The following is a 13,493-nucleotide window of genomic DNA, read 5'->3' as shown; positions in this document are numbered from 1 at the left end:
TGGCTGACCTCCTCATCTCTTTTTGATAGTTGGTTAGCTTTAGCCACAATTAGGGGTTACTGCATGGCTATTGTGATGATTCACAAAGGTTTTCCGGATGGTTCTTCAGTTTCTGTCCAGACTTACCAGGTCCTTTTTGAAGAGGCCTCCATTGAAACAGCTGGTTCCTTCGTGGAGTCTGCCCTTGGTTCTACAGGCCTTGACTCAGGTACCGCATAAATCTTTCTGGGCTGCATCTTTACAGCATTTGTCGGAAGAGACAGCTTTTCTCGTGGTTATAGCCTCAGGACAGAGACGCAGAACCATCCAGGCTCCAACCATGGCCAGCAGCCACCTTCGGTTTTGTGGAACCGTGGTTGTGCGTTTCATCCATCATGCTAATTTGTTGGCTAAAAACCAAGGACAGGCCACAGTCTCATTGGAGGTCGTCCTGCCAAACCTGCAATCTGACTCCACTGAGAAAAACTGGTGTGCCACGCAGGGCACCACGGCGTTATTTGGATCGTACCGATCAGGGAGTCCTTAAAACGTTTCGAATCAACTGAATTTAAAGGTGAAGGAGGCAAAGGTCTTCTCTCCGTGATAAGGTGTCACGAAACAAAATTTTAAAAAACGACCACAAGGGTTCCTCCTTTATTTACTTTTGACATTGTTCTCAACAAACGGGGACAGGAACAATTAACGCAGGCAAGATAGGCCAAATGCCCTTCTCATGCGTCAAAGTTCCAGGTGTATCTCCATGTAACATTGTGAAGAACGGGAAGAGATGGGGAGGAGAGGACAGAGAGTTTGGGGTGAGGGAGTGTGGACTTGGAAGAGGGAGATTGAGACGTTGGGAAGGATTGAGGACTTGGGGTTGGAAGGGGGGTTGAGGCAGTGAGGGAGACGTGAATGGATGATCGCAACAGTCATGTGCACATGATAGCAGCAGGTCTGTGTGTACAATTGCGGGAAGAATGATCACGTGTTGATGGAACTGAAATGACAATCATTGGTGAAACAGAGAAGTAGAATTGAGAAACTTTCGAAGAGTTATTGTTTGGATATTCCAGAAAGTCTCAATCGCTTGGTCCTCGGGTCTATTGAGGAGTCTTAAAAACGTTCCGAAGAAACAGTGGATTTGAAGGTGAGGGAGGCAAAAGGTTTCCTCTCAGTCATGTGGTCTCATGAAACAAATTTTAAAAAGGCGACAAGGGTGGGATTCGAAGCCACGTGTGCAAAGCACAATGGATTAAGCAGTCCATCTCCTCAACCACTCGGTCACCTTGCCCACACTTCTGTTTGTTGATCACAGATCAATGAAAGTGAAATGTAGTCACGTGGTCATTTCCAGGCAAGTTGATTCTTGACACCATCAGCGAATTATGATGAAGGTGTTTCAGGTTACAATTGTGGGTGACGTCAGGTCACCTGTCAAAATCCAAGGAGTGAACAGCGGACATACATACATACGTGATCACATACACTTGCTCCATTATTTAAGGATGAGGCAATTACTATCCCACGCGTAATCGAAGCAAAATGTGGGATTCAGCAATTCGTTCACTTTGTCTGTCTGTCTACGCACATCAGTTTATGATCGATGAACAACTTCATTTCGATTGAATGTTTTATTTTGAGCATGAGTCGTTTAACAGAACTTTCGCTATGGATTTGACCCGATCGCACACGCGCAAAGTTGAGTGAGATTTTTTTTTTTACTCTGTCTGTCTGTCTTGCACTCAAACAGAATTGAAAATCATTCCAAACAAGAAACTCCTGTTTTTAAGGATGTTATAAAGAACACACACAACAGGCACGAAGAGCTGATGCAACGTGTTAAAAACACGCTTCATCAATGGCACTGAACTTCCGAACAACGTTTTTTTTTTTCAACAACTTTAAATATCTTCATTTTATTACCCTTGCCGAAGGAGAGTGGGATTTTTATGACGTCATCGGTGCTTTCGTTATGACATCATAACTGCATATGTAGAATGCAACATCAGAACAGTATTAAAAATTTTGAGGGTCATCTTGGAATAAAATGGTCCACAAAAAAAAAATTGATGCCGTCATTGGACAACCATATTGTTGTTTTTTGAAACCTTCAAAAATCTTCTTCTCTGAAGTGGCTGAACAGATCGCGGTGAAACTATTGTGACCGCCTCTCCATGTGGAACGAAAGGGTCACACATATGATGCAATCGGTCACATGGTTTGACAGCCATATTGGATTTACCCTAAAACCCGTAAAAATCCTCTTCTCCACAACGGTTGGACACATCGAGGGGAAACTTCACACAAATGTTCCCCAATCAGTGGGTTTACAAGTTTGTTCAGGAATAATTGATAGGTCACACGGTTTGGCAGCCATATTGAATTAAATAAAAAATATTAAATAATGTTTCCTCTGAAACCACTTAATCGATCGATGTGAAACTTCACAATTATGATCTAGTGGTGAAAGTGAATACATGTTTTAACTTTAAACTTGATCGGACGTATGGTCTGACAACCAGAATGATTTAATTTTTTTGATCTGGGTTCTTTTTTATTTTTATTTATTTATTTATTTTTTGAATGAGGCTCACTTGGCTGTTCCTGGATGGGTTTGAGGGTAGAGGAGTAGCAGCTGAAATGTGAATCCTATTCAGGTTCCTCTTGATGACTTCATCTTTGCTTTTTGTGTGTTCGGGTTCTTTCTGACGACTTTGATGCAGGACTGCACCGATTTGGTCTTCAATTTGATTTGAATTTAATCCCATTCTGAATTCAATTGAATAATAATGTCATGGGTCAGGGTCAGGTGTCCGATCAAAGCGGGACGTTCTTGGTACCCGGTCATCACTGCCAGCAGTTATAAAGTGGAAGTTCGAGTTATGTCTCTTATTAATTATGTAACACACCAGTACACAAACACCACACACACACACACACACACACACACACACACACACACACACACACACACACACACACACACACACACACACACACACACACACACACACACACATTTTACCTGAAATGGTGACACCACGTGTGTTAGTAGATGGACGTGCAGTGGGGTCTTCACACCTGATCGACCCATCACGTGGTACACTATGTAGTTGTGATCAAACACAAGTTAGTGAAGGTTGGTTATTGATCATTCATTCACTTAAGCTGTTATCAACAAATTAGTTCCGTTGAAATGAAAGATTTAAATCATTCAAACAAAACCCTCATCACGTTTCACTCGTTCAAATCAAATTTTTAAATTACTTCCCCGTTAATTGATTCCTTTTAAAGATGACGTTTGAAAGGGTTCACACGGGTTCACCTGGCTCATCCCTGATGATCACCTGTCCGTTTGACAGTTCACCATCAATCATGGACAATGAGGCTTTGGATTCAGTGAAACATTTTAATTGTTGCTTTCATAATTTGATTGAAGTAAAACGGTAATTAATATGAACTTCACATTAATTACCTCCAGTCGGACGCACTCGAGACGCGTCTCCACTTAAGCACCGTCGAGGGATGTGAACAGCTGGAGGTGTTGTTGTTGTTGTTGTTGTTTGAAATGTTTGTAGAGGAATGTTTGAGTGTGTCGGGTGCAGGGGAAGGTTTGAATGTGTGGCCATGATGTTCCTTGGGATAGCCACATTTCCAAGCTTATGAGGGGGAGGAGGGAAGAAAACTGGAGGTGTGTTGAGTGCGTGAGAAGGAGGTGCAAGTGTGATGCAGAAGAGGAGTGAAGGAGTGCGGATCAGTACGGCGCACGTTGGTAAATGACACGAAGTTTGAGCGGAAAATGGCGCACGTATACTAATGAGGCTGCTGTGGTGTACGTTCCCGACTCTCTTTGGGTAGCTGGTGTGCGTGAAGAGGTCACAGTAAATAATAGGTGAAAGAGTTGGGGATTGAAGACCGAACTAAAAGCCCTATATGACGCACCTTGTCCCATAGACCCACTCGACGTCATAGAAGGATCAACCGGATGAATCCCAACACTTCCTGTTCATTTATAATTTAATAATAATAAAATAACTCTGTCGGGGCCCGCTATATGTTGGGTTCCATTGCCTCGGGAGGGAAGTGCCGCTTTACAGAACCACAACAATGTTTTCATTCACGGACGCTTTCCCACGGTTCTGTGATTTTTCCCGGTGTATCGGCTTTCCCGGTGTATCCCCATCCACTTTTCAACAATCCTCTGGAAGAAGTCTTTTCTTTCAAGCTTCTAGGTCTCACTATCTGCCATGACCTTTCCTGGGAAAGTCACATTTCCAACCTCGCCTCAAAAGCCAGTCACCGACTGGGAATCCTCCGTCGTGCTAAGTCCTTCCTCGGCCCTCTTGAGCTCCTGACCACTTACAAAGCTTTTGTCCGTAGCCTGATGGAGTACTGCTCTCCCCTCTGGGCTGGTGCTCCTGCCTCCCACCTTTCTCGGCTTCACGCTGTCGAAACCAGGGCATTTAAAATCATCGGCATCTCCCGCAATGAAGCTGAGTCTTTGGGCCTCTCACTCAATCACCGCAGGTTGGTCGGTGGTCTTTCTGTCTTCTACCGACTCCTCTCCAGCCTTGCCCCCCCTGCTCTCTCTGCGATTTGTCCCCACCACATTTCCACAGGGCGCTCAAGGTCCGCCAACAACCCCCTTCTGGTAAAACTACCAAAATCACGGATCACTGCTCATCTTCACTCTTTCATTCCTCTTTTTTTCCCGCCTTTTGAATAAACTTCCTCACTCTATTCTTTCCCATTCTTCCCTCCAGGCTTTCAAAACAGCTGTTCACCACCACCTCTTATCTTCCCCATCCAAATCCTCGATCTTTTCTATCCCCGATAATCCACCCAAGCCCACTTCCTTCATTTCTCCTGCTTTCCTTCCTGAAAGTCCCCGAAATGTCCATCTTCTCTTCGCCATGTTCCCCGTCCCATCCCCATCCCTCTCCCTTCCACAGTTCACCTAATGTGTCTGTTCCCCACTGTTTTGTCCCTTCCACTCCCGCCCCTCTTGTCTCATGCCTCCTTGCTGTGAGTTGTGTGTTAGCTCTCATACGAGCCTCGACCAAGGTATACAAAAAAAAAAAAAAAAAAAAGACAATTTCGCAGTCATGAATCAATTAACACATTATAAAAAAAAGCCATTGTTATAGTGATACATTGTCCATCCAATTATCAAATAATTAAAAGCTTCATGGAGTATATATATATATATATATATATATATATATATATATATATATATATATATATATATATATATATATATATATATATATATATGTGATCGATACATGTGTATGAATCTAAATTCCTGTAATTAATTCGAATCAACTTTAAAGGAATATATTTCTTATAATTATTGTTGTGACTGCAAAGTGTATCATCAATTGGAGATAAACTTCAAGTATTTATTTATTTGCCTTGATAAAGCTCGGTTAAATAGTATAGTTCAGCACATTCTGGTGACTTGTGAAATATGAGACGTGTTTACTTAGCTCAGCAAAGTTTTGCAAGGCTCTTTTACTGTGGCTCTGAGTGTCAGCAACTTGTTATATTTTTTAAAGAAGCATTTAGCTTCGAAGTTCAATTAATTCTCAGAACAGAGCATATTTAATGTGCTACCATAAACAAAGATCCAAAAGTTGGATTTCACTTTTACAATTTCCTCCTCTTGTCCTATAAAGAACAATATCACATTTTAAAATTTGGAAATCTTCAATTCAAATTGATATTAGGATCAATTTGTCTGTCATCAAGAACATACCCCATCCCTATGGGGAGAATTGAGACGAGTCAGCCTTTACCAGGTGTTTCCTGGGAGCAGGGTAGTGTCACGACGATACCTCATAGGCCGCCTCTCCGTTGAGATCTCGCCCGTCACTGGTAGTTTAGTCAGTCGTAGCGTACCCTTTGATGAAAGATGAAGACAGGCAGTCAACACGAGACCACCAGTGCGGATGGACCGCTCTTTGCTCTTAGGACTGTAACTATCAATCCTCCCAGGAAGTGTCATGATGCCCTGATTGCAGAAGAGATGTCCAATAACCCCAACTTGGGTTATACAAGATCATAGGCCTCCAATTTCATAATTATCATCATTATTAGGAATTGTTTGAATGTCGGATTTAAACGACATTAGTTTACAATTAAAATTGAAATTTTTACTCAATTTTGAATGTAATTTACATGGGGAATAGAAGCAGTATGAATGTACTCAGAGAGCGCAGAGCCTATTAATAGAAGCACATTAAATGTCGAACTTGTCTGAAGTGTAAAAGGTAAAGCAATATATTTTATATTTTTTTCAGAATTCCTCAATTTCAATCACATTGAATTTGAATCATCAATTGAATCACATTGAATTGAAGTCAGGCCATTTTCAGCTTTCTCTTTATCCTCATACAAATCTTCTATCTCAATGTGGTGAAATCCCTCAAAGGTCTCTTCTATTGTTTCCTGGGTCATTCCAACCCCTTTAGGTTCTGAAACCATTAGCTGGGTCACATATTTCATCCTGCATTTTGTTAATAATATTGACAAGCACTTCACAATCACAACAGCAATGATTAACATGAATCCAATGAAAATAAACTGTTATGTAGAATCTTTGCTCCCAGAGCACCAAATATATATTTTTCTTTTTTTTCGTCTACACATTGACGAGGCTCGTATGAGAGCGAACACACAATGCACAGCAAGGGGGGGGCATGAGACAAGAGGGGCGGGAGAGGGAAGGACAAAACAGTGGGGAACAGAGACATTAGGAGATCTGTGGAAGGGAGGGATGGGGCGGGGAACATGGGGAATACAAGATGGACATTACAGGGAATTTCAGGAAGGAAAGCAGGGAATTTGAAAGAGGTGGGTTTGGGGTGGATTAACGGGGGTAGAAAAGATCGGGGATTTCGATGGGGGATGATAAGAGATGATGGTGAACAACTGTTTTGAAGGCCTGGAGGGAAGAATTGGATTGAACAGTCAGGGAGTTTATTCCAAAGGCGGGAAAAAAGAGGAATGAATTTTTTTTAAGCTAGACCCTTCAGCGAAGACCCAAATTCCCATCCCTTGTTATGGTATTTAGCTCTCTTCATATCCTACATAACAAGACCCTGCCCATCCAAATGGTAACTATGGATGTCCCGTGTCCACATATGAAGTCAGTATTATTTAAGGCTGGCTGGGGTTTGGTGAGGTTATCTACTCTTATATCTATCCTTAACCCGGTGGTCAGTCCTTCAATTGCCACCCTTTCTTTAAGATGTTCAGCATGATGTTTACATGTTGAGTTACCGAAGTAAGGTCCATCGCCTTTCCGACGAACCAGCCAAACCATTCCTATTTCTCTGTTCATAACTTCAAAACGTGGTGGGTGTACCTTCAATTCTTCCATATTTGTTATTTAGACTGTACTTAAGGATAGTACTATTCCTTATAATCAGTCCACCTGTATCCCCCCCTCTTTTCCATTTATCTTTTTCCCCTAAATTACCCCTTGTGTTTTTTTAACTCCACTCAAAGTTGGGTTACTCTGTCTACGTACCAATAATCCACATATGAGGGGCCAAGAGGGGCCCCTCTTGGCCCTCCTAACCCCTGCTTGGATGAGTGAGGAAGTTGTGAACAAACTCAACATTTACTCTTGTTCATACTGTTAGCATGCTGTAAAGATATTGCTCAGAAAGTGTTCAGTGGATCTGATACTGTATCGCACGTACTCATCGAGGGCACGATTCCCCGATAAGGCGACCACGTGTTGCCAGGTAAACTTACTGCAGTCAGACGAACACTGGGTCACGTGGTTTTATTGGCGTTTGCGGTCGATTCGCGACCCGCCGTGACACGAACTTATTTGTGTGTGACAGTCTTGATTCGCAGTGAGTCTGGGGAGAAACCATGGATATCCCCTCCCTCATAGTATCCCCACAACCCTGGGTCCTCAACAATATATTTGATTCGATGTGAATCACCCTCTCCATCCTTGTGTGGTTTTTATTGTTGATGATGTGAATCACTCTCTCCATCCTTGTGTGGTTTTTATTGTTGACGATGTGAATCACTCTCTCCATCCTTGTGTGGTTTATAGTGGGTTCGGAAGAATTCTACCTCCACGGGTTAAAACCAGAACATTCAGGAATTCTTTCTGGTTTTGTGCTTCGGGACAATTCGATGATTCCTTATCGAGATGATTCGAATGAACGTGTTCCTCTGAGAGATCTGATGTTTGAATTATTCTATTTGGGATCCCAAATAAGACATATATAAGTAATGTTGTTATGATTTGTGTGTTTTTTAAATCTTGAAGTTTATTATTTTATTTTTTTTGGAAGTTGTTTTGTAAAAGATTTCTTCAATGGTTCATGGAAGTGAATCTGAGTGCTTTCGTCTGAGGTATTCAATTACATTATTATCCAGTGGCTTCATTGTTCATTGTTTATTTATTTATTACAGATTCATCCAACAAAATGACTTGGAATATGGATTTCATGTTTTTACATTCTTCAATAAAATTAGGTGAAAGTCAGAAGTCTTCCATTCGCTGTTTCCAATCCTGAAGGTCGGCCTTGCAGCGATTGTACTCCTCCAATATTGCTTCCAGCTTCTCATCACAGGTTGGGTCACCACTTAAGAAAACCATTTCGGTGGTCTGTATGTGGCTCTCCACTAAAAGAGGGTCGGGGGCCAGGGCAAGACATTTGTAATCCAACCATTGTGACGTAGTACACTCCCCTGAATTACCCCGACCCTTACATATCCCTCTCTTCACTTAGCTTCCCCCAAAACTACGACTTCCCTGATATAGCCCTCCCCTTACATATCCCCCCCTTACACAACCCTCCCTTCACTTACCTCCTCCTGAACTTACCCCTCCTCTTACATACCCCTTTCCTTACTTACCTCTTCCCTTATATATCCCTCCTCTTACTTATCCCTCCTCTTACTTACCCCTCCTCTTAATCATCCCCTGTTACTTATCGCTCCTTTCACTTACCTGCCCCTAAACTTACCCGTTCCCCTGCCTGTCGTATCTGAACTTCGTGCATTTTTTTTCCTTTTCCTCCACAATCCCTTACGCTTCATTTTTCCCCCCTCTTCACCTCCTCCCCACACAAGTCCTTGAGACGTGTGTGAGACCTTTAAAAAACATTAACGTTGAAGTGAAGACCAAAGTGGTTGACAATAAGTACTCTCGATCTCGAGCTCTTCCCTTTACCCCTCTTCCCTGGGTTATTCTCCTTCATAGTGAAGTTTTTGGTGAAGTTGTTAATAATTAATTAATTGTTCGCTCCCTTTGCGGCTCTTCACCACATCCACTTACGGGTCCAACGTTCCCGCTCGAAGACGCCACAAATGGAGCACGTGTGTTGAGAAAGATGATGAGAGTGAATGGAGAGACGGAGACTCACCTGAAATCTGTTGCAGGTTCTCGATGGTCTCGCTCAACTCTCTGTTGAGTGTGTTGAGGGTCTGCAGGTGTTTTGCAAACGGGTATTCATTTGGTTCCTGCCCACAAAACGGGTCCTTTCTCACTCAAGTACACATTCTTTCCAATGAATCCCACTTTACTTTTTTATATAAAGGTCTGTTTGTATCCCTTGAGGTTCATTTGTCTCTTGGGTACGCGAATATGGAGGAATTTTAACCTCCAGCTCCATACAATTCCCCTTTCTTCCCATCCCTCTCTCCTCTCCATTGTTATCCTCCCTTCTCAATTAATCTCCCCCAACAGCCCGGAGGTGCCGGTACGTCATAAATATATGGACTCCATGTGTGACGTCATTATTGTTTCGACGCTTCACTTTTCGGTCGCACTCACAAATTGAGAGCTGCGAGGATATGACGAAGAGAGCCTGATATGAATTATGATGAAGATCGAACAAAGAGGTTTTTCGTTCGTCTCGCCTCCTCCAGAGAGGTCATTCATCAGCTCCAGCGCGAAGTAGGCCGCATGTTCTGACACCGCCCTGGACACTCGCCGCCATGTTTTCGGCCGCCAAGATCCATTTCTGGATGTTTAAATTGAAGGTTCAACATAAAATGTCCTCTTTGGAAACATAATGTTAGTTTATCGTCTTTTTGCTGAACACAATTGTCGTAAAAGTCCATTATTCCGACATTCAGTGGAGCGTATCCACGTAGGCCTAGCCCTAGGCCTACGTGGATTACGTAGCCGTGTGTAGGCCTAGGCTAGCGTGTGTAGGCCTAGGCTAGAGTGTGTAGGCCGAGGCTAGCGTGTGTAGGCCTAGGCTAGCGTGTGTAGGCCTAGGCTAGCGTGTGTAGGCCGAGGCTATCGTGTGTAGGCCTAGGCTAGCGTGTGTAGGCCGAGGCTAGCATGTGTAGGCCGAGGCTAGCGTGTGTAAGCCAAGGCTAGCGTGTGTAGGCCTAGGCTAGGCCTACACACGCTCGCGCGTCGTGTTGACGGCCAACAAAATGGCGGCCACGCTCCACACGGCGGCTTCAGTCCAATGAGCTCAATTGATCGGCTTGTTCGCGCTCGAGTGTATGTATTACCTTTTTGGCTTCTTCTGAAACTCTCCTCAGGGGAGCTTCCTTCAGCATACGATCGCTCTCCGCCATTCCTCGTTCAAGCCTCACTCGATTATTACCACACGGCGGCAGAATCTTCCTCTTCACGGAAATGACCCGGGTGAAATGAAAGCGAGGGAAAAACCTTCAGAGTGTAGGCTTTATTCCACTTGATTGAAGCCGCTTCTACGGGCACATCAAGGGATACAGGTGCAGCAAGGAGTACAAATGTAGCAATGTATACATGTGCAGTAGATCACCGCAAAATAAATCAGCATAAGCACGGATTCCGGTATACTCTCAATTCTTACCATTCAACGAGCACCAAGTGGACCGCCGCCGTAAATGTCAATGCCCCAGGGACAATCCCCCCGACCGCGCGGAATCTCGGCTTTATCTATCCCGTGCGTGAGCCGCGCGACATGTGATCACGCGTCACGTCCTTCAATTCATCTCACCGGGCATTTCTCAGAACTACGGCGATCCACATATTGCACACCAACAGGTAGAAATGAATGAAAGGTCAAGGGTGTGAGGAATGAGCTTCTAAAATATTGCATTGTCGACGTAGGAGCAGCTTTCACAGATATCATCTGATAATCCATCTAGAATTCCAGCAATCTCTGTGTGTCTGTCTGTCTGTCTGTCTGTGACCGCCGTTTCTCAACAACCTCCCGTCCGATCTGATTGAAACTTGCCAGGAATATTGTTGGGGACGCACGGATGTGCCTTTTCAAGGTTTGATATGAATCGGACAAGCGGTTCCCAAGTTATGGCCATTTATCTGTCAACCAATGACAAGCCACGGTGCTAAGACGTCACAATTCTTCTTCTTCTTCGTTTGGTATGACTTCACAATCGACGCTGGGAACCTGAGTATGTGCCTTTTCAAGGTTTGATATCGTTCTTCATCCGTTTCAGCTGTTTCCCAAGTGTTTCCCAAGGTTTGAAAGCTGTTTTTTTCCCAAGGTTTGAATTAATTATTCAAATTATTCATTAATCCCAAAGTTTGAATTTTCCCAAGGGAAACAGCTGTTTCCCAAGGGTTTGAAAGCTGTTTTTTTTTCCCAAGGTTTGAATGAATTGTTGTGCTTGGTAGACATTTGTGAATACATTTACAGAGAGAGGGACGAGAGAGGAGGGGGAAGAGAGGAGGAGGGAGAGAGGGGAGAGAGGGGGCAAGAGAGGGGGTGAGAGGGGGAGAGAGGGGGCAAGAGAGGGGGCGAGAGAGGAAGGTGAGAGAGGGGAGGTAGAGAGGGGGTTGAGAGAGAGGGGCGTCACAATTCAAGAGAGGGGAGAGAGGAGGGGTGAGAGAGGGGGCGGGAGAGAGGGGGCAAGAGAGGGGAGAGAGGGGGCAAGAGAGGAAGGCGAGAGAGGGGAGGGAGAGAGGGGGCTGAGAGAGAGAGGGGGAATCACAATTCAAGAGAGGGGGAGAGAGGAGGGGGTGAGAGAGGGGCACGGGAGAGAGGATGTGAGAGTGGGGGCGAGAGAGAGAGGGGCGAGAGAGGAGGTGGAGAGAGGAGAGGGAGAGAGGGGGCGAGAGAGGGGGCGAGAGAGGGGGCATCACAACTCAAGAGAGGGGAAGAGAGGAGGGGGTGAGAGAGGAAGACGGGAGAGGGGGTGAGAGTGGGGGCGAGAGAGAGGGGCGAGAGGGGGGTGAGAGTGGGGGCGAGAGAGAGGGGCGAGAGAGGGGTGAGAGAGGAGGGGGCAAGACTAGGGGGGAGAGAGGGAGGGCAAGAGAGGGGACGAGAGAGGGGGGGCGAGAGAGAGAGGGGGCGTCACAATTCTTCTTCTTCTTCGTTTGATATGACGTCACAATTGACGCTGGGGACCTGAGTCTGTTTCCCAGGTGTTTCCCAAGTTATGGCCATTTATGATACGGTTAGTCCGATCGAATTGAAGCAATGCCCCAATCCAGTCGTCGTTTACGAAAGCAAAGGAACGAAGCTGCACATACTGGTATGCACCTACAGGCACGCACCTACGGGCACGCACTAGTAATCTAAAAAAAAGTCATTTTATGTCTGTCTGTCTGTTTGACTGTGAATGTGTGTGTGTGTGTGTGTGTGTGTGTGTGTGTGTGTGTGTGTGTGTGTGTGTGTGTGTGTGTGTGTGTGTGTGTGTGTGTGTGTGTGTGTGTGTGTGTGTGTAACATCAAGCACGCCAAAACTACTCTGGAGGGAGGGGAAGGAGTGGGGTGGGACAGGGAACAGGATGGCAGGAGGAGGGACCCGGCGTTGCCTGGCAACGGCAAGCCGGGTACCCCCACTAGCAGTATCATAACAATAATACAGTACGGTACTTAAAATAGATTCAGGGCACGTACCCCATGGGAGGTTGCCTCGCAACGCCTCTGATCCCAGGGATTCCATATGGAAATGTTCAGAAGAAGAACAAAAGGATTGTAGAATGTTGATATTAGAAAGCACGAGTGAACTTTCGTTTAAATTACAAGGTTACCTGTAAATAATGATGAGATTATTGTGTTTCATTGGATTGAAATGAATCGATGTCCGCCCACTGGCATCTTGGATCTCTCGCTTCCTCGGGCCGTGAATCTGATCTTCAACTCCTCTCCTTCTGTCGGAGCGAATGTCCAACCGAAACACCTTCACACGTTGTTGTGTAATCGTCTTCAATCCCTCTCACTTGAGGATGACGAATCACCATCGATGACAAGATGGCCGACACACCGGAAAACGGGACTGTGCATGGGCGTGGATACCGCGTAAGATGACGTCACTCGATGAACGGCCATCGATGAGCGATCGCCACTCTCATGTGATCTCTTTTTCTTATTGCCATGACTATATATATATATATATATATATATATATATATATATATATATATATATATATATATATATATATATATATATATATATATATATAAATATATATATATATATATACTTCAAAATTAAATAATAGCGAACGCAGTGAGCTTCATACTAAACGCGTGCACATGAGAGAATTGGATACAACAACAAC

The 13,493-nt window shown here is 44.4% G+C and overlaps 1 protein-coding gene across 2 annotated transcripts; it reads right to left on the bottom strand.

Annotated features, from left to right (window-relative positions):
* Window positions 1-8,392: 8,392 nt before the first annotated feature.
* SYCE3 (synaptonemal complex central element protein 3) lies at window positions 8,393-13,198 on the bottom strand. Of its 2 annotated transcripts, none has more exons than XM_085868666.1 (4): window positions 12,961-13,198; window positions 10,486-10,686; window positions 9,381-9,477; window positions 8,393-8,637 (listed from the first exon to the last, which is right to left on the bottom strand). In XM_085868666.1, the coding sequence occupies exons 2-4, from the start codon at window positions 10,549-10,551 to the stop codon at window positions 8,495-8,497; spliced, it is 306 nt and encodes a 101-aa protein (XP_085724792.1). In that variant the 5' UTR covers window positions 10,552-10,686; window positions 12,961-13,198; the 3' UTR covers window positions 8,393-8,494. The 2 variants fall into 2 exon arrangements, with proteins under 2 accessions (XP_085724792.1, XP_085724793.1); XM_085868667.1 differs by lacking the exon at window positions 12,961-13,198 and adding an exon at window positions 10,812-10,964.
* Window positions 13,199-13,493: the final 295 nt, after the last annotated feature.

The sequence above is a fragment of the Eptatretus burgeri genome, unplaced genomic scaffold, assembly GCF_056783735.1.
Source record: "Eptatretus burgeri isolate ZD-2024b unplaced genomic scaffold, Ebu_testis_v1 Ebu_testis_scaffold_3169, whole genome shotgun sequence".
In the NCBI taxonomy this organism is placed as follows: Eukaryota; Metazoa; Chordata; class Myxini; order Myxiniformes; family Myxinidae; genus Eptatretus; species Eptatretus burgeri.
The sequence above is the reverse complement of the archived record's forward strand: the minus strand, read 5'-3'. Positions and strand labels throughout refer to the sequence as shown.